The 26,389-nt window shown below is 40.7% G+C and overlaps 1 protein-coding gene across 1 annotated transcript in view; it reads left to right on the top strand.

Annotated features, from left to right (window-relative positions):
- Positions 1-26,389, top strand: part of FOXO3 (forkhead box O3) — a 148,975-nt gene that overhangs the window by 99,641 nt on the left and 22,945 nt on the right. Inside the window, exon 2 of the mRNA XM_050951377.1 lies at positions 24,111-25,549. Coding sequence (XP_050807334.1) covers positions 24,111-25,514 — 1,404 coding nt within the window. The 3' untranslated portion in view covers positions 25,515-25,549. The remainder of the gene's footprint in view (positions 1-24,110; positions 25,550-26,389) is intronic.

Here is a 26,389-nt window from a genome sequence, read left to right as displayed (position 1 = left end):
TCTGGTCCTTACTGAGACTAGTGTTTAGCCAGCGTATTGGATTATTTTGCAATGAATATACTAGCAAAATATGCCGATAGTGACGTCTTGAATCTTCTGCTGATAAGATTTTAATGTCTCCCAGTGCAAAAATGACAGTGTGAGCTAATGAAAGGGTAGACTCCACTTTTGATGAATACATGTGACTCCTATCAACACTAGCAGTAGTTAGTCCTTGGAACTTTTATTACCTTTCAACCTGCATATGTCTGTGGCAAGATGAAAACTAATGTTTGCTCAGACTTTATAATTATTTGCAATGTCACAATGAACTCTCTTGGTTTCCACCTGTGATTGAATGGACTGGACAGGCCCTATATGTGCAGTGCATTGTTGGTACATGTAGATACTAGTGACATAGGGAAAGGTAGAGGAGAGGTCTTGGAGACCAAATTTAGACTGCTAAGTCAGAAAGTAAAGCCCAGGACCTCCATGGTAGCATTCTCTGTAATAATTCTAGTTCCATGCGTAGGGCCAATTGGACAGGGAGAACTGCAGGACCTCAACGTGTGGATGAGAGAGTGGTGTAGGGAGGAGGTTTTTAGCTTATTAGGAACTGGGGAAATTTTTGGGAAAGGAGTAGCCTCTGCAGGAAGGATAGGCTCCACCTTAACCAAAACAGAAGCAAATTGCTGGCATGTAAAATTAAAAAGCCGTAGAAGAGTTTTTAAACTAAGGACTGGGGGAAAGCTGACAGGTACAGAGGAGCACATGGTTCGAACACAGACATCCCATAGGGGAGGATGTATTAATAAGTATTCTCTATTCTAGTAAAGAAGAGAGGATAAAGTACAGGTGGGAACTGAAGAGAAACAGTCTAACGAAAAGAGTCCCATTGAATTACATTACATGAAGGCAGACAACTAAAAAGTGATAGTAAAAAGTGCTTGTATACATGTTCTAGAAGTCTAAATACTAAGATGGTTAAACTTGAGTGGCAGGTATTAAAGGAGGATATTGATATAATAGGCATCACAGAAACTTGGTGGAATGATGACAATCAATGGGACATGGTAATACCAGGGTACAAAATATACAGGAATGATACAGTAGGTCACGCTGGTGGAGGAGAGGCACAATGTGTGAAAGAAAGCATAGAGTCAAATATAGTAATATCTTAAATGTCTTGTACTGTACCCTAGAATCTCTATGGATAGAAATTCCATTCTTGAATAATAAGAATATAGCAGTAGGAGAATACTACTGACCACTTGACTGGGATGGTGATGGCGACTGTGAAATGCTCTGGGAAATTAGAGAGGCTATAAAAATAGAAAACTCAATAATAATGGGGGATTTCAACTATCCCCGTATTGACTGGGTACCTGTCACCTCAGGACGGGATTCAGAGGTAGAGTTTCTAGACACCATTAATGAATGCTTCTTGGAGCAGCTAATCCTGGAACCCACAAGTCAATTCCTGATTTAGTGCTAAGTGGAGCACAGGATCTGGTCCAAAAGGTGAATATAGCCGAACTGCTCCGTAATAGTGACCATAATATAATTATTTCAGAATGGAAAACTACACAAACATGAGGAGGCTAGCTTAATGGAAATTATAAAAGGAATAATCATATGAGGGAAATGCCTGCAAGCTGCATGGAAACTTTTTTTTAAATCACCATGGAGGCTCAAATTAAGTGTATATCACAAGTTTAAAAAAATAAATAAAAGGACCAAAAAAATGCCACCATGGCTAAACAATAGAGTAATAGAGGCAGTTAAAGGCAAAAAGATATCTTTTAAAACTTGGAAGTCAAATCCTAATGAGGAAAATAGAAAGGAGCATAAATTCTGGCAAGTCAATTGCAAAAGTATAATTAGACAGGACAAAAAAGAACTTGAAGAACAGTGAGCAAAAGACTCAAAAACTAATAGCAAGATTTTTTTTAAGTACATCAGAAGTAGGAAGCTTGCCAAAACAATCAATGGGGCCACTGAATGAGCACTCAGGGAAGAGAAGGCCATTGTGGAGAAGCTAAATGAAGTCTTTGCATTGATCTTCACTGCAGAGGTTGTGAGGGAGATTTCCACACTTCAGCCATTCCTTTTAGATGACAAATCTGAGGAACTGTCCCAGATTGAAACTGCAGAACTGCTCGCTGTGGTATGTAACCTATCATATAACTCAGCTATTGTACCAGTTGACTGGAGGATAGCAAATGTGATGCCAATTTTTTTGCCAGAGTCGATCCTGGCAATTACAGGGTGGTAAGCCTAATTTCATTACAAGACAGATTGGTTGAAATGATAGTAAAAAAGAGAATTATCAGACACATAGACGAACACGATTTTTTGGGGAAGGGTCAACACAGCTTTTGTAGCGGGAAATCATGCCTCACCACTCTATACTTTGAGGGGGATCAGCAAACATGTAGACAAGGGGGATCCAGTGGATGAAATATGCTTTCAGAAAGTCTTTGGCAAAGCTCCTCACCAAAGATTCTTAAGCAAACTAAGCAGTCATGGAATAAGGGGGAAGATCCTCTTGAGGATCAGTACCTGGTTAAAAGATAGGAAACAAAGGGCAGGAATAAATGGTCCATTTTAACAATGGAGAGAGGTAAATAGCAATGTCCTACAGAGATCTATACTTGGACCAGTGCTGTTCAACATATTCATAAATGATCTGGAAAAAGCATAAACAGTGAGGTGACAAAGTTTGTAGATGATACAAATGTACTCAAGATAATTAAATCCAAAGCAGACTGTGAAGAGTTACAAAGGGATCTCACAAAACTGGGTGACTGGGGAACAAAACAGCAGCTGAAATTCAATGCTGATAAATGCAAACTAATTATGCACATTGGAAAACAATCCCAACTAGACATACAAAATGATGAGGTCTAAATTAGCTGTTACCATTCAAGAAAGAGATCTTGGAGTCATTGCAGATAGTTCTCTGAAAACATCCACTCAATGTGCAATGCCAGTCAAAAACGCTAACAGAATGTTAGGAACCATTGGGAAAGGAATAGATAATAAGACAGTAAATATCATAATGCCACTCTATAAATCCATGGTACACCCATGCCTTGAGTATTGTGTGCAGTTCTGGGTGCCCCATCTTAAAAAAGATGTATTAGAAGTGGAAAAGGTACAGAAAAGGGCAATAAAAATGATTAAGGGTTTGGAACTGCTTCTGTCTGAGGCAATTTTAAGGACTGGGACTGTTCAGCTTGGAAAAGAGACAACTAAGGGGGATATGATAGAGGTCTATAAAATCATGACTGGTGTGAAGAAAGTGAATAAGGTAGTGTTATTTATCCCTTCACATAACAGAAGAACCTGGAGTTGCCCAATGAAATCAATAGGCAGCCAGGTTTGAAACAAACAAAGGAAAGTATTTCTTCACACAGCACACAGTTAACCTGTGGAACTTGTTGCCAGGAGATGATGTGAAGGCCAAAAGCATAACTAGATGCAAAAAAAGAGTTAAAAAAGTTCATGAAAGATAGGTCCACCAATAGCTATTAGCTCTGGGTGTTCTGAAGCCTTTGACTGTCAGATGCTGGGACAGGATAACTGGCCTGTTCTGTTCATTCCCTTTGAAGAGTCTGGCATTGGCCACTGTCTGAAGACAGGTTACTGGCTAGATGGACCATTGGTCTGACCCGTATGGCTGTTCTTATGTTCTCATTTGCTTCCCCACTAGCAGAGTATTTTGTCTCGTGGTTATTGTGCGTTGCTCCCTCCCCAGCCTTCGCTGCTGACTTTTGGGCTGATTCCACACAACCATGCTCCTGGCAGACAGAGTTGCAGGTGCCTTGCATTTCTATACCTCTTTTATCCTGAGCTGACTTCCAGCTACTAGGGACTAATGGAAACCTGGGAGTGAAACAAGTCAGGTGTTCTTAATTTGCTGGTTGTTGTCAAAATCTGTTGGCAGCCGTTCTATTCTGTATGCATTGAAAATGGGTTACTTACATTTTTCCCCTTTTTGCTACAATTGTAATGTAAACATGCAAGCTCAAGCTTTGTTGGTTTTGGGGGGAGGAGGGGCAGAGCTTGTGTATTGGATTTCAGGCAGCCTGAGAAATGGACCTATTTTCTTAGTCATTCTGTTTTTTGTCACACGTGACCACAAACAGCATTATATCAAATTAAAGTAATGTTCTGATTCATGGGAAGGGAGAGGTAGCTAAAGAAAGCTATTTGTGTCCACTGGCCAAAATCCCACACAGCGTGAACAAAGTTGAACCGTTGAGCAACTTTATGGCATTCTAATTGTTGACGATAATTTTTCAGAGTATATATTATTTCCACATACGGCAGCAATCTAGTATCATTCCAGCATCATTTGATGTGTAAATGCACATAAAGAGTACAGTAAATGTTGTACCGTGCACCAAGTACAGAAATAGGTTATGAAAAACACAACAGAACAGTACCAGAATGTGACTAGTTTAAATTAGTGTCTGAAAGTATATTGAGATAATCTTTCCTGAAAGGCTTTTGAATTTCAGACTATGAACTCTTTGCCTCTTGGCATGCACACATTCTTTCTCTTGGAAGATTCTGAGTAACAATTGCCCTTTTTTCTTTTTTAAATACCCTTGAATCACAGGACTTGCATATTCTGTTTTTCTTGTTACAGGTCTAAAGCCGTAAAGACTATGTCAAAGTAATGAAGAGAACTTTGTATACTGCATACAAGAGCTGAGGGAGAAGGGGTGAGAAAAGGGAAGAGATAATCCTGTCTTCAAGCGTAGGACTTGATCCTGCAAACCCTTTCTCATATCAGGAGTTCTGTTAAGGTGAATGGGACTGTTCACATGAGCAAAGATTACTCTTGTGAGTAAGGGCTTGCAGATCAGGACCGCACTATGATTCTGGTTAAAATGTTCTAAGTAACTTGGCCAGATTTTAGGATAACAGTCATAAAGTGGTTTAAAGTAGGTGAAACACTGTTAAAGAATACTGGTGGGTACAAGGAGTTTATTAAGTGGAAATTTTGCAACACTGGGGTCAAAATCTGGAAAAAAGTGAAATGGCTCCCTGAAAAGGACGCACGCGCAAAAGCAGAATTAATGTGCAAGTTGGCAGCATTTCTAAGCAGCCACACGACCACACTGTTGCCAGGAATCATTTGCACAAGGGACCCAGTTTTCTGTTCTCCTGCATCTTGTGAAGTCATCTAAGCTAGTGTGAAGTGAATGCATAGTACACTACAATCAGAATGGTAGCAGTTTCCCCCTACTATGCACTCACTGTGCCCTGGTGTAAGTGGCCAGATAGTAAGCTCTTTCGGACAGGGACCAACTGTGTGTGTGTGTGTGTGTGTGGCACCTACCACAGTGGGATCCTGGTCCACGCCTTGGGCTCTTAGTTGCTATGTAATACATATAAGTAATAATAATAATACATAAGGTGTAAAATAATGGAGAATCAGGCCCCGGGGCTGCCTAATGCATAATAAGTACATACTGTGCCTCCTAATACAGAGGGCCTGTGGAGTCTCCTGCTTTACATACGTTTTCTGGCATGTGCCTGTGTGTAGCACCTGCCAGAATATGGCCCCTTGAAAAGTAATCTTGCTAAAATATAGCTCATAAGAGACTCCATCCTCTAGGTGCTAGGGGTATAGTACTCAGGTGCCCACCGCCTTGTGAGATTAGGTCTCTGGAGAGAAGGATTCCTTTATGCTTATAGCTGGCAGGTGGTTTGTTGTTTTGATTTTATCTGATTATAATGCACTCATTTGGGGGGAGGGAGAGGAATTCTTAAATGTTAATTAAACAAGAGCAACCAAAATTCCCTCTACTCCCGTTGGTACAGATAGAACATCACAGAGGGCAACAGCTGACGAAGATAGCAGCTGCTATGGATGCAGGAAAATACAAGTTTACAAGTTCCCCATCTGTTCCCCCTCGCCCCCCACCCTTTGTTGACAACATTGATATTTCTTCTACTGAAACCATATGTGGCCATCACTAGCCATTTTCATGAATGTTCAGAACATGCTGAAAGACGGGGCTGTCGCCCAATCTCATTCTCTTCCTTTATATGTCACTGGAGAAAGAGAGTTAGACTGAAATGAGTTGTCCAGGGTCACCGTATTGTACTTACAATGATGGCAGCAATTCACAAGCTGAAGCAGCTGACTTGTTAACCTTATACAAAGATGACATTATATTGCATTTAGCTCCGTGGGGGCCTGTACAGAGCTTGAAACAGAGCCCATTAAGGTATAACATGATCCAATGGCTGGAAGCTGAAACCAGACAAATTCACATTGGAAATAAGGTGTAAATTTTTAAGTGAGAGTAATTAACCATTCGAACAACTTACCAAGGGTCATGGTGGATTCTGACCATTTTAAAATCAAGATTGGATGTTTTCCTAAAAGATCTGCTGTAAGAATTATAATTAAGGAAGTTCTATGGCCTGTGTTACACAGGAGGTCAGATCAGATGATAACAATGGTTCCTTCTGGCCTTGGAATCCTTGAATCACAGAGATCATGATTCTTGTTATTCTCCATTAAAGTCTGTCTTATAAAGGTCTTGGTCCTGTAACACTTAACATGTGATTAACTTTAAGTGCATGAGCAATCCCATTGACTTCCCTTCCCTCTGAGGGCAGCGTATTGGGCATGCATCCTCTTATCTCTTGGGCATGGGGCCAGGACCCCCAAGAGGTAGAGCAGCAGCAGCATCAGAGAGCATATGCCTTCAAAAGCTTGGGGGCCAGCAAGAGAACATGCAAACAATAACAAAACCAGAAAAGCAAACATGTTAGCAAGATCCCTGCTCATTTTGTCTAGGGCAGGGAGGTCTTTTTGTTAAGTGAGTAGACCAAAGGGGCAAACACTTTGGATAAGTAACGGTAGACCAGATTGTCTGGAACAGCTGTACCTAAAGGATGGTGGTAGGGGAGCATTCTGTGGGAACAAAACAAAGCCTAACAAATGAAAATGAAGCTATCCTCTTTTATACTTGTAAACTGTTTTTTTTGTTATGATTATGGTGTCTTGGTTTAATTGTTTTTTAGTTTGGGTTTTTGTGCATGATATACTGTTGTTTGTCTTTCTTGTTTATTGAAATTATAGGTTTTGGGGACAGAGACAATGTCATATTCTTTATTTGTACAATGCCTAGCATAATGGTGCCTCCATCCTGACTGGGGCTTCCAGATGCTATCAGAATAAATTAATATATGATAGTGGTGTTGCTTGTTGTATGCATGTATTAATGTATCTCAAAGACCACAACTGTTTACGGAATCAAGGTCCTGGAATGCATTACCTTGCATTCTGAGTAGAGTTCTGGATTTATCCAACTTTAAAGGCCAAATTTTGCCTTGACATACACTCCATGCAATCTTGTTGAAATCAGCATGTTTTGATTGTGAACTGAATTTGGTCCCAAGTTATTCAGTACTTTACTTCCTTTTTTAAAAAGGCCTGAAACACAAATATTAAGTAACATAAATCTTTAGATACCACTATTGTCCTAATCTCAGTTTCAAAATAAATGATTACTGTGTTACAAGTTCGCATTTAGAACACAAAATGACTCCATTCATCACTTTGCTATTCAGGATTTGGTGTCAGGGTGTGGTGCTAATAATGTGTTGGACGTATTTAAACACTCTGATGACCTAGCTTTAGAGTCAACACTTAACCTACAATGATACTAGTTTCTCAAGTAAAGTAAATAACCAATGAAAATAGACTTTCCTCACCTATTCGTTTTGCCTTAACTCTGGGGTTTCCTCGTTGGTGGTGCTTCATGCAGAACAGACACCATGGGATCATTCTGCTTGCTGTATTGAAAGGGTGATTCAGTGAAAGTATAGTAAGTGTCACCTTCCATGCTATCTGTGATGTTGTAGTTGGTCTAGTAAAAAATATTACCTCACCCACCTTTCATGCTGTCAGTCATGAGGCATACTTTACCTCCTGTGGTTTAAAAAAAATCTAGTGAAACCAGTATATTTGATTAAAGCAAAAACAGTTCCTGAGATGAATCATGTGAGACTAATTTAAATGGGAAAAGGCACTGGAATTTTAAATCCATTTACTCTGATTAAGGACTTTATCTGGTATAACTAGTGTCTCCAAAACTCCCACTATTGTCTGTGAGAACTTAGAATATTCAAGGAGTGCAGAATCAGTTACTGGAAGTCAATAGAGCCAAATCAATTTACAGCAGTTGGGGATCTGGCCCTGTATGTTCACAAAAGTGATATTAGAGAGACAAGGTGGGTGAGATAATATATTTTATTGAACAAACTTTGGTTGGTGAGAGAGACAAGCTTTCGAGCTATGTCTAGGAAACAGAGTGTCACAGCTAAATTCAAGGTGGAACAGATTATTTAGCATAAGTAGTCAACACACATTTCAAGGGCCCACTCATGGTAAAGTGCTTCAGTCAGTCATAGGGAGGAAAGGAAGGGAAAGAAAATGAAAAGGGAGGTCAGCTGGGGGTTTGTTAGTGGGTTATGGATTGCTGTAATAAGCCGTAAATCCACTGTCTCTGGTCAGTCCATGATTTTTCGTGTCCAGCAAAGCTGTGCATTTAAGCTTCCAGGCTTGTCTTCTGAAAGTGTTGTGCAGGTTTCCTTTGAGGATGATGACTGTATAGGTCAGATACGGAGACTAGATACTAAAAATCATGGACTGAATAGACACACTGGATTTATGGCTTATTACAACAATCCATAACCCACTAACAATTTCCTCCCAGCTACTCCTCCCCACTTCCTTTCCTCCCAGTGACTGAATGGGCGTTAATGGGCCACCTACCCTGGAATGGTCTCTTGAAATGTGGGTTAACTACTTACACTAAACAATCTGTTCCACCTTGTATTTAGCTGTGACACTCTGAGTGAGGCCAGGTCGACACTACTATACCTATATTGGTGTAATTACACTAGTCAGGAGTGTGAAAAATCCACATCCCTGACTGATGTAGTTTTACCAACCTAACTTCTTCTCCCCCTCCTCCTTATAGACAGCACTATGTTGATGGGAGAGCTTCTCCCGTCAACAGAGCTACCGCCTCTTGTGGAGATGGGATAAGCTCTCCTGTCAACGTCGTGTCCTAGCATCTTCACTGAAGTGCTACAGCTGCACTCCTGTAGCGCTGTACGTGAAGACAAGCCCTAAGTTTCCCAGACCTGAAGAAGAGCTCTGTGTAGCTCAAAAGCTTATCTCTCCCATCAACAGAAGTTGGTCCTATAAAAGATATTACCTCACCCACCTTGTCTCTCTTATATCCTGAGACCAACACAACCACAGTAACACTGTATAAACCAAAGAGATAGTCAGTCAAACAGCGACCATGGTCCCATGTACCCTGTGAACTTTAAATAGGGTCCTACATAAATACTGTTATGCCAGAGAGTGTGGAGAGTGCCTCACTGTGTTTAAACTATTAATTGGGACTGGATAGTGTTTTCTTGAGACTGAAAGCCCTCTCCAGATCTCTTACTCTTTTCTCATGCAATACTGAGGGAAGTTGGAGTGAAGAATACTAAATAGGACTGTGTATCTACTGTCTCAAACAATTTTTAAAATGGTTCAAAGACATTTATGTCCCACCCATGACATTTGGCATATCATGCATTTAATGTGTATTTGAAGAAACCAATTATAAACCTGTTTTAAAATTTATTTCCCAAATACAGTGCTTAAAACTTGTTTCCTAAAATGGGGAAAAACTTTAGTGTAGACAAAGCTTGTGTGTTCTCTGACTTACTGGGAGTGGAATAATTACAGCTCAAGATTAAAACTAGTTGATTCCTAATTTTAAAAACATTTAAATATTTTATAGCTAGCATTACAGCTTGAAGATGGTGCAGGCTACATACTTGTTGGTATCCTATAGTCACCTTCAACTTTTTTTTTTTAAGTGAAGATGCCCATTTTTAAAACAGTTTAATTCACTCACCCTTCACTTCCATACCAACTTTTTAAGCTCATTCAACTATTTGGCCTCCTGTAAATAATTCTGGTTACAATTCTGCATTTCTCACACAGGCATAAATTCCTGTGGGAGCCATTGGGAGTTTTTGCTTGTGTAGAGACCACAGAATCAGGTCCATTGTAAAAAGAAAAATTTAAAATCACATTTCAAATGCTTCCTTAAGTTCTTTTGCTCCATGGTCTTGAGGTTGTCAAATAGAATGTTACTATTGCTTTGCCTGCAGCCAGCTGAAATGAATCATATTTTAACATTCAGATTTTTTTTAAAGTAGATCATCTTTTCTGGTTCAATAATAAACTAATTCTGTGTTTTAAATAGCTCAGAACAGGGTTCCTGATTCAGTTTAGTCTTCCTAATAGGAAGGCCAAGGACAATGCAGGAGGTAGTAAAGCCTCTTGCTAGGAGAACTGTTACTCCATGCCAGCTTTTGAAGAGCCTGTACAGGCCTGCTGAAACTTGGTCAGTTTACAACATGTTGGTCTATTTCTCTAATCAGTCACATGTTAGCCATATACTGTCACCAGATTTGAAAGTTAATATGTGCAGCTGAGTGCTTCTGATTAATACAGTCCAGTCTATTGCTGACCTGCTATTTCAGAGTTAACTCTTTGCTGAACTAAACTCAGCACATTGTTACGCTTTTGTAAATCAGGCATTCCCTTTTAAAGGTTGCATTGTTAATATGATATATTAACCAACAGAGACACCATGAAAAAGTCAAAATTTTGCCAATCATTAGCACAGATGTCTCCTGTTTGGTAAAGGGAAAAGCAGTGGTAATCTCAGATGTTCTTGGCACATGTTAATACTTTAATGACAGCTTTTTTGCCATTACCCATAATGGTAGTATCACTTACTGTTTTAATCTTTCATTACCTTATATAGTGGTTAAAATATATACATTATCGTATAAAACTGGAGTCTGATCCTGCAAGTCAGCAGGTCTGTTTGCATGGGAAAGTTCTTGGGCTTTTGGGATGCTTATAAATTCAAATGGAGCTGATTAGTTTTATTCTTTACCTCCCACAGTATGGTTAATCTTGTTATAGAATAGCTAGTTTAGTCACGTTTCCTAGACTTGGTCCATTTCAATAAAATGTGTGTATTTATAATAGGGGGTCTAGCATTGACTCACCCTAGTGATGGTTAATGTAAAACTAATATTTCTAGCAGTGGATTATTATAGGTCATAGCAGCCCTTACTCACATTTATTTAGAACAGTATGAAAGGAAACCTACATGTTCATCTAAGGAGTATAGTATGTATAGTAAAGGCCATACGTTGAGAAAGAAAGAAAGAAAATAGCTATTTAGTACTTCAGTTCCCGCAAAAATGTGTGAGCTATTTGCTATGGTGGTTTTCTTTCTTTCTTTCTTTTTTGTAATCAGTTACTTTAAAAATCTGCAAGCCAAGAATTTGCCTTAGAATAGAACTGGAATGTTTATGTGATTCCCAGCCCAAAGATCATTCAAATCTATTAGAATTCTTTCATTAACTTCAGTGGGCTTTGGATCGAGCCCCTGGTGAACAGGGTAACTATTTTTGAGTATTACTGTACTGAATAATATTGTGATTAGTGTGGGGTGTGCCTGCTCTTTTCCTGAGACTTTCTTGAATTGAGAGGAGAATTGTACTTTCCTATTAAGGTGCTATGTAAACATAATGTCATATAATCTCAGAGGTTATCATGGGGAAAACATTTTAAGTAATAACTATTTTTAAAAGAAAAATAAGACATACATGCTAATGACACTGATCATAAATAGGGATTCAGAGTTTCTGTACAACAGTTCATCGTATCAACATCTTTGGGGATCTCCATGGTTACTACAGAAATTAAAACTTTGTTTTGAAAAGAAATCATTTCAATCTTTTTCATTGTGAAGAAAACATTTTGTGTGAGACCAGTGCAGAGCTGCCTCATTGAGTCAGCAGACAGACAAACTGAGAGCTCCGTGAGCAGTGAATTCCTCCTATTCATCTCAGTGAGTTAAATCTGAACACTAATGATGACTGCTTTTATACCTACATTAACTCTTTCACTGTTGATCATTTTAGTGAAAAATTAAGCTTTTCTGGAACTGTGAGTCGATTTAGGATTGTTAGCAAATCTCGATTATAGTAACACCATTCTTCCAGCACATGCACACTCTGATTCTTGGACATAAACATTAAAAATGAATCAGTGACCAAAATCAGGAAACAAAAACATACATATAATATAAAGGGACATTATGTAGGGATTCAGTTAATTGGAGGTTCAGATAAATGGATTTCAGATTAACGGGAGTATACTTACTGTACAACCTCTTACAGAAAAGATTGGTGAATAATAGTTTACTAATGAAAAATACTGAAGGATGTGTAAGGGTTTTAAGCTGTAATAGCACCAAATTGTTAGGCACCAAATTTCAATCAAGTGCAGAAAACTGCAGAAACCTAAATTCTGCGGTAAGGCCCCTCCCCAACCAACCATGGTCTAATGAAAATTCTGCAGCTGCTTGAAATGCATAGAGAATACATGCATCAGATACAGATGACTTTGATTAATTAAAGGTTATAATGCATAACAGTTGATACTATAATAGACATACATTAGTAAATATTTCTCCATATATTTCTCACTATTCCATAATTTCCGTTTTGCTGAAGAAGAATTCAGTGCGGGTGTGCACACCCTCGGGTAGGGGGATTGGCCACAAAGTTCAGGCCCCCTGTGTTGTACAACACATTGCTCTATCCTCCTCCTCCACCTCTTGTCTACTAAGAGGGGATTGGCAACTCCATCCCTCCCCATTGTGCTCACAGTGAGGGAACCTCCCTCTTCTCCCCATTGCCCCCCAAGTAGTGCACAGAGGGGGATGTTTTTGGTGGCTTCTTCATCCACTCAGAAGACACTGGGTCTTGATCCTGACAGCAGAGCGCTTCGGTAGTCAGTGTTCTGTGAGCTCTGCTCTAGCCCAGTCTGTTATATCAACTGTAAAAAAAGACAATATGGGGTGTATCTCACAATATGGGCTATATATAACGATTACCCAAATCTGTGGGACTCTGAGCACCATCTATGTTGCAGCACCTGATGCACAGACTGTTATTTCCAAACACTTAATTGTTTTCCAAAATACCAAAAGATTAATAAAATATAAATTGATAAAAAACATTGTACTAAACAGTAGGAATCCACCTACAAGACTGCCTACAGTGTCTGCAAAATGGATGGTGTTCTCTTCAGCCTTTTTGTATCTAACCACATTTACAAAAAGTGTATCTGCAGATATGAAAAAACAACATACATTGCATCCAGTAATTCCAAGTGACATTTGAAACAGCAGAGATATCAGACTCCCCCAAATCAAGCTTTTTATAATGGCAAATCAAACTCCGCCTTCATTGCGGTGACCCCGGTAATGTGAACGGGCCTGGTTTACTTCTCAGGGTATGTCTACGCTGCAGTTAGACACCAGCAGCTGACCAGGATCAGCTGACTGGGGCTTGTGGGGCTCTGGCTAAGGGGCTGTTTAATTTTAGTATAGACCATTGGGCTTGGGCTGGAGCATGAGCTCTGGGGCCCCGTGGGTGGGGATGGGGTCCCAGAGCTTGGGCTCCAACTTGAGCACAAAGTTCTACACAACGATTAAACAGCCCTATAGTCAGCTGGCATGGGCCTGCCATGGTTTTTTTAGTTGCACTGTAAATATACCCTTACTTCACTAGTTTTATCTCAGTGTAAAATCATTTCTTTCAATGGAGATACTCCGTATTTACATGGCTGTGAGTTCAGCATCAGGCCCATTTTCATTTATCAAAATATTTTTACAGGGCAGCTCAGTTTAGCAGTTGTCAGCAAACTTTCTACAAGATACAGCTACTTGTTGTTTAACCAGACCTGCTGGAGGACAGCATACACAGCCAAATTCAAACTTGCTGCAACTCTGTTGAAAATAATAGTCACACCAGAGATGAGTTTATCCCATAATTTTTAAGATTCTGTTTAACAGATTGGCTATTTGTAGGTGTTTTCATTTCTGATAGTTTTTCTTCTCTATAATACCTCCTAATAAATGTAAAAACCTGAATCCCTCAGTTTCTTTACCCTTGGATGTGATTTTTAAACTTTGAAAAATATATTTTTTTAAATACAATGTGAACTGGAAATTTTTCATTTTTGAATTTTGTTCAAATTAAGATTTCAAATAGGGATTTTATTACTGGGCTGTGATATATACCAGAAAAGATTTTAATGTATCCAAATGTAGGGCCTGTCCTGCCAAGAGGGGAATCTATCTAGATCAGGGATTGGCAACCTTTGGTACACAGCCAGGCCGGTTTATTTACCTGCTGCGTCTGCAGGTTTGGCCGATCACGGCTCCCACTGGCCGCAGTTTGCTGCTCCAGGCCAATGGGGCTGCGGGAAGCGGAGGCCAGAACATCCCTCAGCCTGTGCCACTTCCCTCAGCCCCCTTTGGGCTGGAGCGCAAACCATGGCCAGTGTGGGCCACAATCGACCAAACCTGCATATGAGGTAGGTAAACAAACTGGCTCAGCCCACCAGGGTGCTTACCCTGGCGAGCCACATGCCAAAGGTTGCCAATCCCTGATCTAGATCGTAGCTGACTGCACTCAAAGCTCATTGGCTTCAATGGCAATAGAGGACACTTTAGTATGTCATTAGGTACCCAACACCTTGCAAGATCAAACCCTGATAGCAAATTTTTATTTGTAATTGAAAATAATTTTGTGATCTTGAAGTATTTGCATTCATGATATAGTGCAGGGGTTCTCAAACTGGGGGTGTGGACCCCTCAGGGCCGCGAGGTCATTACATGAGGGATTGCTAGCTGTCAACCTCCACCCAAATCCTGCTTTGCTTTCAGCATTTATAATGGTGTTAAATATATTAAAAAGTTTATTTAATTTATTGGGGGGGTCACACTCAGAGGTTTGCAATGTGAAAGGGGTCGCCAGTAAAAAAGTTTGAGACCCACTGATATAGTGTGTCTGGAGGGATGGATAATGTAGTTCTTGTTTGCAAGCCCCTGCTTCAACTCCTGATTAAACTAGTTTGTTTCATGTGTGTACGCAGAGACTTTATTTTTACACAGTATTCTATGTTAAAGTGTGCGTGTGTGCATGTGCAGTTGTATAATATTGACAGGAATTGCTGGAGTGCTCAGCCAAAAGGAAAAAAAACCCTTCTGAGAGCTGCTTCCAAAGTCCAATGTGTGCCGGAAGCACAGGTTTGGCTGTGTGGAATGGAATGTTCTCTGTACTCCTCCAAGAACAAAAACAGCTGGGAAATACGCTACTGAGACAATTTCTAAATCTGAAAAAATAAACGCCGCACAGCCGTTGCCGTCTTTCTTCATGACGTTTACTTCACTTTTCGGCACATTCAGTATGTTTTTTTCTTTTTTAGGGTGAGAGGTTGTTTCTGCTTTTTTTTCCCCTTAATCCCCTCTGACTTTTTGCTGTTTGGTCGTTCTCTAAAATTACATTATTTACGTAATTGAGATTTACTTCACTCCCTTCCCCCACTCAGTGGAAAAAAGTAAACTGAAACCAGCATGCTCTGCTAAAAGCAAAACAAATGTTAGTTATTTGAGTCCTCCTGTGGTCATTGGATGGCTCTGTGTAAAATAACTGGAAATTTTGCTGCTAACTGGAAGTGTGATGTGTTCAGCAAATTCCCAGACACTTTTAACCAGCTTTTGTTGTTGTTAGAATAGTAGTTTAAAATGTCAGTATTTTCAAAGAACGGGACAGCAGCATGTTTTAATGATAATGTTCTTGTATAGAACATTTTATTAAATATATATTTAACTAACTGACTAATATAACTGTTTTGATATGACTTCCCTGTTGTACCTATACTTTCAAACTGTATAAGAAGTCCATTTCAGCAGCTAAATGGGGAGGGAATAAATCTCCTATGCATGTGAGTTTCTTTCCACTTAGGCTGGTGTAAGGGGGCAAAAGCAAGCAGAAAGTGCATGGGTAGCAGAGGAGCTAGTTTCCCCTGCTCTAAGTAAACTTTCCCATCACAATATGGCACAGTTGGGATCCTCACTTTCGGGTAGACAGAGGTCTGTAGGATAGTGTCATATCTGACCACAGAAGATTTCAGAGTGTAAATCTTCACTCCAATGAATGGTTTCAGCAGGGCCGCCCAGAGGATTCAGGGGGCCTGAGGTCTTCGGCACCGGGGGGCCCCACTGCCGAATTGCCACCGAAGACCCGGCACTTTGGCAGCGGGGCGGGGCCCCGAAAAACTCTCGTGGGGGAGCCTGCAGGGCCCAGGACCCGGGGCAAATTGCCCCACTTGCTCACCCCCTCTGGGAGCCCTGGGTTTCAGAGTAGCAGCCGTGTTAGTCTGTATACACAAAAAGAACAGGAGTACGTGTGGTACCTTAGAGACTAACAAATGTATTTGAGTATAAGCTTTCATGGGCTACAGCCCACTTCATCGGATGCATCTGATGAAAACTTATGCTCAAATAAATTTGTTAGTCTCCAAGGTTCCACAAGTACTCCTGTTCTTTTCACTCCAATGAATGCTGCTTCAAGCAGTTCTAATTATCCCCTTGATGCCCTCTACCTTTTCGAAGAGGTGGAGGAAAGATGTGCATGGGGGAGAGAGCTAATTGCAGCAAGGCATTCTCCTGGCTCCTCCCTTAAAACCACAATCAGAAATACCGCTCTCTTGCGAGAATAAGAAGGGTTCCACAAAGCAAACTTTTCAGAGTTCCAGCTGACTTTTTTCTCTTTCTGTGGGTTTTTTCTACGGAAAGGTGTGCTTGGGTCATCCCAGCATCTGAGGCTAGCAGAAAGGAGCCCACGGCTCACTTTTACTTTATTTCTGCTCAGAACTTTAAGTGCAATAACCATTGTTAACTGTGTATAAAGGGCTGCTGCTCTCACTTTGATGACAGTACTGTTCTTTCACTGCATGTACTAAACATCTGTTGTGGCTCATAGACTTCATCAGATACTGAGACTAGAAAATGAAATTATATCAAGAACATTTCAGTTTGTGTGTGTTTATAATATCTATATTTCATGCAGATACAAAGTTTATGGAGAGAATATAGAATAGAAAATCTAGCACTAATGCAGTGTTTCAAATTGAGAAATCAAGCACTGAAATGTGAAGAAATCTCTAGTTTTGTATTTTTTCCCCTTGCAACTTGAACTGTTTAGGTAAACATTAAGAACAAGCAGGAATATATTTTAAAAATAGGTTTATATTCAACAAGAAACACAGGAAATAAAAACATTACACATGTGTAACATGGCTGAGTGAATGTTGTGGAAGAAAGCTCGATCTGAACTTTTATTTCTGAGTGCTTGGTTTCTCTGCGTCTGCAATGCATTAACACTAGTTATTGTGTTGCATGTCCCTGGTATTCTTAAAGGAAAACAGGGACAGAGAAGATAAAATGTTCTTGAGTTCTTTGGATCTTTTAAATTTCTTGAAGCAGAGGAACACGGCAGTCCTGTGGAGCTATGTAGGAAAGGGCCTTCCAATGCCAACAAGTTGGCTCTTCACCGAGTAAAACAACAGTGTGTAAAAGAGGTGGTTAAAGGCCAGAACACATCCTTTAAAAATTAAAAGTCAAATCTTAATGTGGAAAATAGAAAGGAGCATAAACTCTGACAAGGAAAGTGTGAAAGTATAATTAGGCAGGGGGGAAAAAAAGAATTTGAAGAACAACTAGCGAAAGACACAAAAACTAACAGCAAAAAGTTTTTAAGTACATCAGAAGCAGGAAGCCAGACAAACAATCGGTTAGGCCACTGGAGGATCGGGATGCTGAAAGAGCACTCAGGGAAGAGAAGGCCATTGCAAAGAAGTTAAATGAATTCTTTGCATCGGTCTTCACGGCAGAGGATATGAGGACGATTCCTTCCCCTGAGCCATCCTTTTTAGGTAACTGTCCCAGATTGAGGTATCAGTAGAGGAGATTTTGGAACAAATGAATAAATTAAACAGTAATAAGTCACCAGGACCAAGTGATATTCACCCAGGAGTTCTGAAGGAACTCATATATGAAATTGCAGAACTACTAACTGTGCTATGTAGCCTATCGTTTAAATCAGCTTCTGTAACAGAGAAGTGGCAGATAGCTAATGCAATGCTGATTTTTAAAAAATAATCCAGAGGTGATCCTGCAAAACTAACTTCAGTAGCAGGCAAATTGAAACTATAGTAAAGAAGAGGATTATCAGACACATAGATGAATAGGATTTGTTGGGGAAGGGTCAACACAGCTTTTATAAAGGGAAATCATGCCTCACCAGACTAGTAGAATTATTTGAGGGACATGTAACTTAGTCTCAGCATTCACCAGCTGTACCTCATCATGCTAATCTTCAGGCTTTTTTTTTTTTAACGGGCTTTTAAGAGTTAAGTTGCACAAGTCTCTTTTTGTTTTTAAGTGAGTGGATTCCTTGTTGCGTTGTTGATAATTTTCAGGCTTTTTTTTTTTAATAAAAGCAGGGGGGAGCTTTGAAGATTTAAGTTACACAACTCTTTTTAGTTTTAAAGTGAGTGGATTCCTTGTTGCGTTGTTGAGAATGATAAATTGATACCACATGTTGCTTCCAGACAAAAAAGTCTCTATATTCCTGTGGAAGCACTTGCAGCTGGTGTCTGAGTTAATGGACAGGCTCCACAAGGTAAACACAGTTTGGAAGAGACTGAAACAGACACTGGCTGGGAGGGGCGGGGAAATTCTTGCATTTTTAAAGACTAGGGGATCTACCAGTTTTGCTTGAAGAGGATAAAATGCTGAAATATTTTACAATTGCAAGCCTTTGAGGCAAGGAGCAGTTAGATGTCTACATTGTCTGGTATATAATATTTTGGAAATGATAAAATGCCCTGTATGTAATCCTACCTTTTTGTAATCTTTCAAAAAAATGGTCAGATAAATAAGTTATCAGGACATAATAGGTACTGTACACTCATTTTCTAGAGCAAAACATAGCTGATTTTTTGAAGGAGGACTAATTTAAGGAAGTTAAAAGTTTACTCATTAACATTTGAAAATATAGCTCTGGGTTCTATAAAAGTATTACCTCTGTCAGTGCTGTTGATCTGAGCACTGGTCTGCTGATTCATTATGAATGGACCATTGTATGCTAATAGGCCCTGTCCTAGCATACAGCATTCTGTCCTTTTCACATACAGAACTACAGTATATGAAAAATTAAAGGTTGAGATACAAAACAGACAGAAGAAAGCACACAGAGAAGGAACCAAGGAAGAGAGTTTGACACTCCAGCCCCACTTTCATAGCTCCTCTAGATGAGTTTCAGACCCCAAGCATTTCCTCCCACCCATGTGGCCCACTTCCACCAGACTTCTTCTTCCAGGAATGGTCTATAAAAGGTCTCTCCCCTCCCCCAGAAATCCCGACAGAGTTCTTTAGCCACTTGCAGCAGCAAGACCCAGCGTTCAGACGCAGCAGCCTCCTGACTTCATCTGGACTCTCTTCTTCCTGGACTTCTCATCTTGACAGTGGCATCTCCAGTTGCTTCTAACATCTTGCTGACTCTCTGACCTGCATGCCCCCTTGCTGTCCAGCCTCACTCCCCCCTGCTTATCATGCATCTCATCAGGAACACCTCAACCTGACCCAGCTCCAATTCTGCTCAGTGCCCATCTCAGCCTTTCCCACCCACTAAAATCCATAAGTATTAACACCAGTGTTCAAATAATTGAGTCACCTGTAACTTTGAGAAGTGTGCAGCCAAACAAAGCCTCCGCATTTTCTTATCTTACCAGCATCTTACTTTCTCGCATGGCATCTTTCCTTTTCTTCTTCCTTTTTGTGTTGAATCTGTTGCTTTTATTACTTACTATTTGGAGCGCAGAAGTGCCTAGATGCCCACTAAGGGATCGGGACCCCGTTGTGCTAGGCACCTATACATACACATAAGTGATTTTAAACTGTAAGGACCACATATTCTGTTAATAAACCATATAGTACACTTTGGGCACCGTAGACAATAAAGGGAGGAATGCACAATATTTTTTCTATTCTGTTCTTATCCAGATCCTTATATTGCGCCCACCACTGAGGTATCTGAGCCCCTTCCACTGATTCATTAAACAACATGACTAGCATCTGTCTCATGCATATGTTATCCAGTACAGTGCCATGAGAGTGCCATTATCATATCTTGAAAGCATCTCATTGGCCGTGGAATGATTTGTTACATTTCCATCTTAATGGCCTAATCCTGTTCCTATTCGCATCAAAGGCAAAACTCCAATTGATTTGAATGGGAGTCGGATTGAATCCTTGCTTGGCATTTTCCTGGGGGAGGTCCCTTTGTAGTTTGTCACAAGGATGATATATTTCTAATGCAGATTTTTGTGAGGGAATATGCTTTTCAGAATCTTTTACTTTTTTTATGACAGTGATATAAGTCCACATGACGCTTCAGAAATCCTGTAAAAGATTTTTTACAAGCTGATGGACAGATCCTGTCGCCTTCGCGCATGAGAATAATCAGTCACATTGACTTTAGTAGGAATGCTAACAAGAGAGAGACTAGCAGGATCAGGCCAGAATTCAGTCCAACTTGGATAGATGTGATACATGGGACAGAAGGTATCAAGACATTGTGAATAGCGTAATGTGGGAAGGCTACACAAAATAAATGTGTTTTAAGGAAGTATTTGAAAGGGGAATGGGAGATCCCTTCGTGTATGGAAGCAGAGAGTCATGAGAGGAGCAGGGTGGCGTTGGGGTAGGACACAAAAGTAAACAGGCAGCAATTATGCTATAGAAAACAATCTTCTTGCAGAAACCAGTAAAGGAAAACCAGAGCTGGTATGTAAATGGCACTTCTTGTAACTTAAATGAAAACAAACTGCTTGGATTTTTCATAACCACCAATTTTCAGTGGAAAAATTATTTTTTTATTTCTGTAACACCAACACTGTGCCTCAAAGAGATGATGATCCATATAAAAATGCAAATTATATCTCCCTCTCCCCCCCACACACACATTTAGGACCTGATCCTGTAAGCTGCTAAATTCTCTCTACTCCATGAAGTCAGTGCAAGTTGAGGCCACTCAGCATTTTGCATGTCAGGGATTTATGTGATATGGTTAGAGCTGGCAAACATCAGTGGGTTGCTTTTGCATTGAAAATGGGTGGCTATTGACATTTCAGGCAGTTTGTTTGTATATCTTAAGTTACATAAAGTGCCATTTACATACCGACTCTCGTTTTTCTTTACTGGTTTCCTTCCGTAAGAATGTTTTCTTTAGCATAATCGCTGGCCGGTTTACTTGTGTATCCAGTCTTTGTTGTGCTCTTGTTCTGAGTAACTTTTTCTTACTGCGTGTGTGCAGTTAGGCCTAGGGTTGCCAAGTGTCTGGTTTTCAACCGAGGTGCAGTCTTTTCCCTGCACCCCAGCCCTCTGCCCCAGCCCTGAGCCCCTCCTGTACCCAAACTCCTTCCAGGAGCCCACATGCCACACTCACACCCCTTGTACCTCAACCCCCTGCCTCAGCCTGGAGCCCCTCCCACATTCCAAACCCCTCAGCCCCTGCCTGGAGCGCCCTCCTGCACCCCAAACCCCTCATCCCTGGCCCGAGCCCAGAGCCCGTCCCACACCCTGAGTCTCTCATTTCTGGCCCCACCCCACAGCCCGCACCCCCAACCAGAGCCTTAACCTCCTCCCGCACCTCAACCATCTGCCCCAGCCAAATGAAAATGAGCAAGAGAGTGAGGGTGGGGGAGAACAAGCGACAGAGAGAGGGGAGATGGAGTGAGCAGGTGGCAGGGCAGGGGCGGGGCAAGAGTGTTCGGTTTTGTGTGATTAGAAAGTTGGCAACCCTAGTTAGGCCTGATCCTACAATTGGATCCATGTGGACAGACATAAATACTTCCTGTACAGAGCCCCATTGAAGCCAGCAAGGCATGGGCATAAGAGTCCACCCACATGGACCCAGTTGCAAGGTTGGAAGATCAGGTAGGAAATATTAGTTAAATTTTAAAAACTCAAATGATTTATTGAAGAGCCCTGTTGGGGGAGAGTGGGGAAGTGGGTAGTGGCATTTGGTTAATATAATTTAAAACATATTTCTGCCAGACCCTACATACAGTTAAAATCTCACTAATTCAATAATTTTTAAAAAAATTCCCTCCTGGCTAGAGTGAGGAACTTTTATGCTGCGAATGAACCCAAAATAATTTTTTTAAGGTATTATAGTCCCTTGGAAATATAAGAGTTTATAATTGAGATGCTGATACAAACTTCACTTTAGTGTCATTATGGAGTCTTGTTTGCTATGCTGTGCAAATTGTTTAAAAATAACTGTTTTGAACTGTAGTTTATTAATTTTTCTTTTTCATGAGTGGTAAACAAGAATGTTTTTGCTGCCCATGTATGAGAAGAATTTGAGAGAGGTATCGGGGGGAGGTCAGTCTTGAAACTGACCAAAAATACAACATGAAAAAAATGTATTTACCATCAAGAAAATGGGAAAAAATATAATCTGGGCTACATTTCTTCACACAGCCAATGTGTCTTCAGTTCACTTACGTCAAACATCCCTTTATGTTAATAGTATGAATGCTAATGTGTTTATGAATAATTGTTTGGTTGTGTGTGTTCTTTGTCCAATTGAAACTGGAATCCCTTCAGTGCATTGTGAATGGAAAACACTTATTCTGGCTTGTTTGATTACAATGAGAGCCTGTTGACTTTCTCTTTTTAAAACATGCTGGTGGAACACATGTATTTGTATCCTCCACATAGATACAGCTGATGTTTGCCAATATTTTAAAAACATCTATGACTTGTTCATATTTAACATACAGCATTAGTACAACTAGTTTGCCAAAATAATGTGGCATAGCTCCAAAACTCTTCAACTTGCACATAAAATCAAAAAACATACAAATTCTTATTAGCAAATGTCTTATGGTCTTTTTAGCTGTATTTTAAGCATAGGATCTAGAGTGAGATTTTGATCTCAGTTTTACTTGTGTAAGTCTGGTGTCATTTTACATGAGCTACTGGGAGCTAGTTTTCTGGGTCTCTCTCAGGATTTTGTACTGGGTTCAGTCACCATAGTGTGAAGTCACACCTCTCTTTTGAGAATGCATAAGCAGAATACAATACTGTTTTTCATTTCTTGTGCCCAGTGTATCTGATGGCATCAGGCAGGATTTGGAATTCATTGGACCTTTTATGGGTACTCTAGATTTCTGTTACTAGCAGCCTGCTGTGCTTATGATCTTATCGTGCTTAAAAGCATTCCAGCTTTGGGAGACTATGAGGATGCTGTGGGTGTGAGGAGCAACAGACCAGCTACCCTGAATATATAATTCAAATTCCAACAATGGAAAGAAAAAGTACATCCCACCTCCAGTGTGCAGTTCTATAGAAGGAGGAGGGAAAGCAGTTGTGATTTGCACTGGAATATTGTTATAATACATGTACAAAATTACATTTCAGTAAAGAATACAAAGGTACCTACAGAAGCTGCAATGAGAATAGACAGCCTTTCTATCACTTTTATTGAAGTGTTTGCAGTTCTCATTTTGAGAGAGTTGGAACAATAGTAACTGATAATTTAATCTGTATGCAAGACATTTTATTCAGTCAAAAATAGGAAGGGTACCGGGGCTTAGCAGTTGGTGATGCAGTTTTTTGTTTGTTTGTTGCTGTTGAATGATTTGAAAGTATGAGCAACCTACAGCTCAGGAGAAGGGTGGGTTGTCATCAGTTGCAGCTCCCTGATCCTGCAGTCCCTAGCCCGGCTGATGGTTACAGCAGTGGAGGATGGGCACAGCAGAGTGGAGCTCTGCCACATTCCTTCTCCTTGGAAGTGCTCTCTATGTCAAGGGTGAGGAGGGGTGAGGGCAGAAAAGCTGGCCCAGGAGTTGGCTGTGCTTTACAGCAGCATGGCATTCTCCACAAGGAGAACTCTCTGCTCGCAATTTACAACCAGTATTTGACCCCTGCCTGAGCAGGGCAGAATGTCCAGAGCAGCCCAGTGTTTTGATTGGATTTCAAAGTTTTGTTTCATTTTGGGCTTGCATGATTGAGATGAGACTAGCAGAGGAAATGGTACTTGCCCTGACTTTTTGTTGTATTCCTTTCCCACAGAACTCAATCCGGCATAATTTGTCACTTCACAGTCGATTCATCAGGGTACAGAATGAAGGAACTGGGAAAAGCTCTTGGTGGATGATTAATCCAGATGGTGGAAAAGGTGGGAAGCCCCCACGAAGACGCGCTGTTTCAATGGACAATAGCAACAAATACACAAAGAGCAGAGGCCGAGCAGCTAAGAAAAAGGCAGCCCTGCAAGCTGCACAAGAAGCTACCGAGGACAGCCCATCTCAACTTTCCAAGTGGCCAGGGAGCCCAACTTCCCGCAGCAGTGATGAGCTGGATGCTTGGACAGATTTCCGCTCTCGTACAAATTCAAATGCCAGTACAATAAGTGGCCGTTTGTCACCGATATTGGCGAGTACCGAACTAGATGACGTTCAGGATGATGATGCTCCACTTTCTCCAATGCTGTACAATAGTCCATCAAGCATGTCCCCATCAGTAAATAAACCGTGTACTGTTGAGTTGCCTAGGTTGACTGATATGGCAGGCACAATGAACTTGAATGATGGACTGACAGATAACCTCATCATGGATGATCTTTTGGACAATATAACGCTTCCCTCTCCCCAGCAGTCACCATCAGGGGGGATCATGCAAAGAAGCTCCAGTTTTCCGTATGGTTCCAAAGGTTCCGGACTTGGTTCTCCATCAAGTAATTTCAACAGTGCTGTGTTTGGACCATCATCTCTGAATTCCCTTCGTCAGTCTCCCATGCAAACCATTCAAGAGAACAAGCAAGCTACCTTTTCTTCCATTTCTCATTATAACAACCAGACGCTGCAGGATCTGCTAGCATCTGAGTCACTTAGTCACAGTGATGTCATGATGACGCAGTCTGATCCACTCATGTCTCAAGCCAGCACTGCTGTGTCAGCCCAGAATTCACGCAGGAGTATCATGCTTCGTAGTGATCCAATGATGTCATTTGCTGCTCAGTCCAACCAGGGAAGTTTGGTCAATCAGAACCTGCTCCACCACCAGCATCAATCTCAGAATTCTTCTCTTGGTGGCAGTCGTGCCTTGTCAAATTCCATCAGTAACATGGGCTTAAATGATACGAACAACTTGGGGTCGGCCAAACACCAGCAGCAGTCACCCATCAATCAGTCTATGCAAACCCTTTCTGACTCGCTCTCAGGCTCTTTGTATTCCACTAGTGTGAACCTTCCAGTCATGGGGCATGATAAATTCCCAAGCGATTTGGACCTGGATATTTTCAATGGAAGCTTGGAATGTGACATGGAGTCCATTATCCGCAGTGAACTCATGGATGCAGATGGGTTGGATTTTAACTTCGATTCCCTCATCTCAGCTCAGAACGTTGTCAGTCTGAATGTGGGGAGCTTCACTGGTGCTAAGCAGGCTTCTTCACAGAGTTGGGTGCCAGGCTGATGGATTTTTGAGAAAAGGGGAAATGGGCAAAGCAGGTCAGTGTCCTTTTTAGATGTGGTAAAAATATTTAGTTTGTGTTTTTAATTGGCGTTTACCCTGAGTAGTTAATAGTTTGTGTGAATTAATTATATTAATATGATCTGTGGTGAACTTGATGTATAGTGATATATGTGATATAAACAAACTTAGGAGGTGTTGAAGGAGGGGAGGGAAAGCTAAAGGTTATAAAGATTTCAAGTTCAAAGCTCAGGGCTAACCCCAGACCCTAATTAGGCAGTTTCTTCTCAGCTGCAACATTGTCACTGAGGGACTCTATTAGAGTTCTTTGAAGGGTCAACAAACATGTGGACAAGGGAGATCCAGTGGACATAGTGTACTTAGATTTCCAGAAAGCCTTTGACAAGGTCCCTCACCAAAGGCTCTTACGTAAATTAAGTTGTCATGGGATAAGAGGGAAGATCCTTTCATGGACTGAGAACTGGTTAAAAGACAGGGAACAAAGGGTAGGAATAAATGGTAAATTTTCAGAATGGAGAGGGGTAACTAGTGGTGTTCCCCAAGGGTCAGTCCTAGGACCAGTCCTATTCAACTTATTCATAAATGATCTGGAGATAGGGGTAAAAAGTGAGGTGGCAAAGTTTGCAGATGATACGAAACTGCTCAAGATAGTTAAGACCAAAGCAGACTGTGAAGAACTTCAAAAAGATCTCACAAAACTAAGTGATTGGGCAACAAAATGGCAAATGAAATTTAACGTGGATAAATGTAAAGTAATGCACATTGGAAAAAATAGCCCCAACTATACATACAATGTGATGGGGGCTAATTTAGCTACAACTAATCAGGAAAGAGATCGTGGAGTCATCATGGATAGT

Source organism: Gopherus flavomarginatus, chromosome 4 (genome assembly GCF_025201925.1).
Source record: "Gopherus flavomarginatus isolate rGopFla2 chromosome 4, rGopFla2.mat.asm, whole genome shotgun sequence".
In the NCBI taxonomy this organism is placed as follows: domain Eukaryota; kingdom Metazoa; phylum Chordata; order Testudines; family Testudinidae; genus Gopherus; species Gopherus flavomarginatus.
Note: the sequence above shows the minus strand (reverse complement) of the source record. Positions and strands in the feature narration are given on the sequence as shown.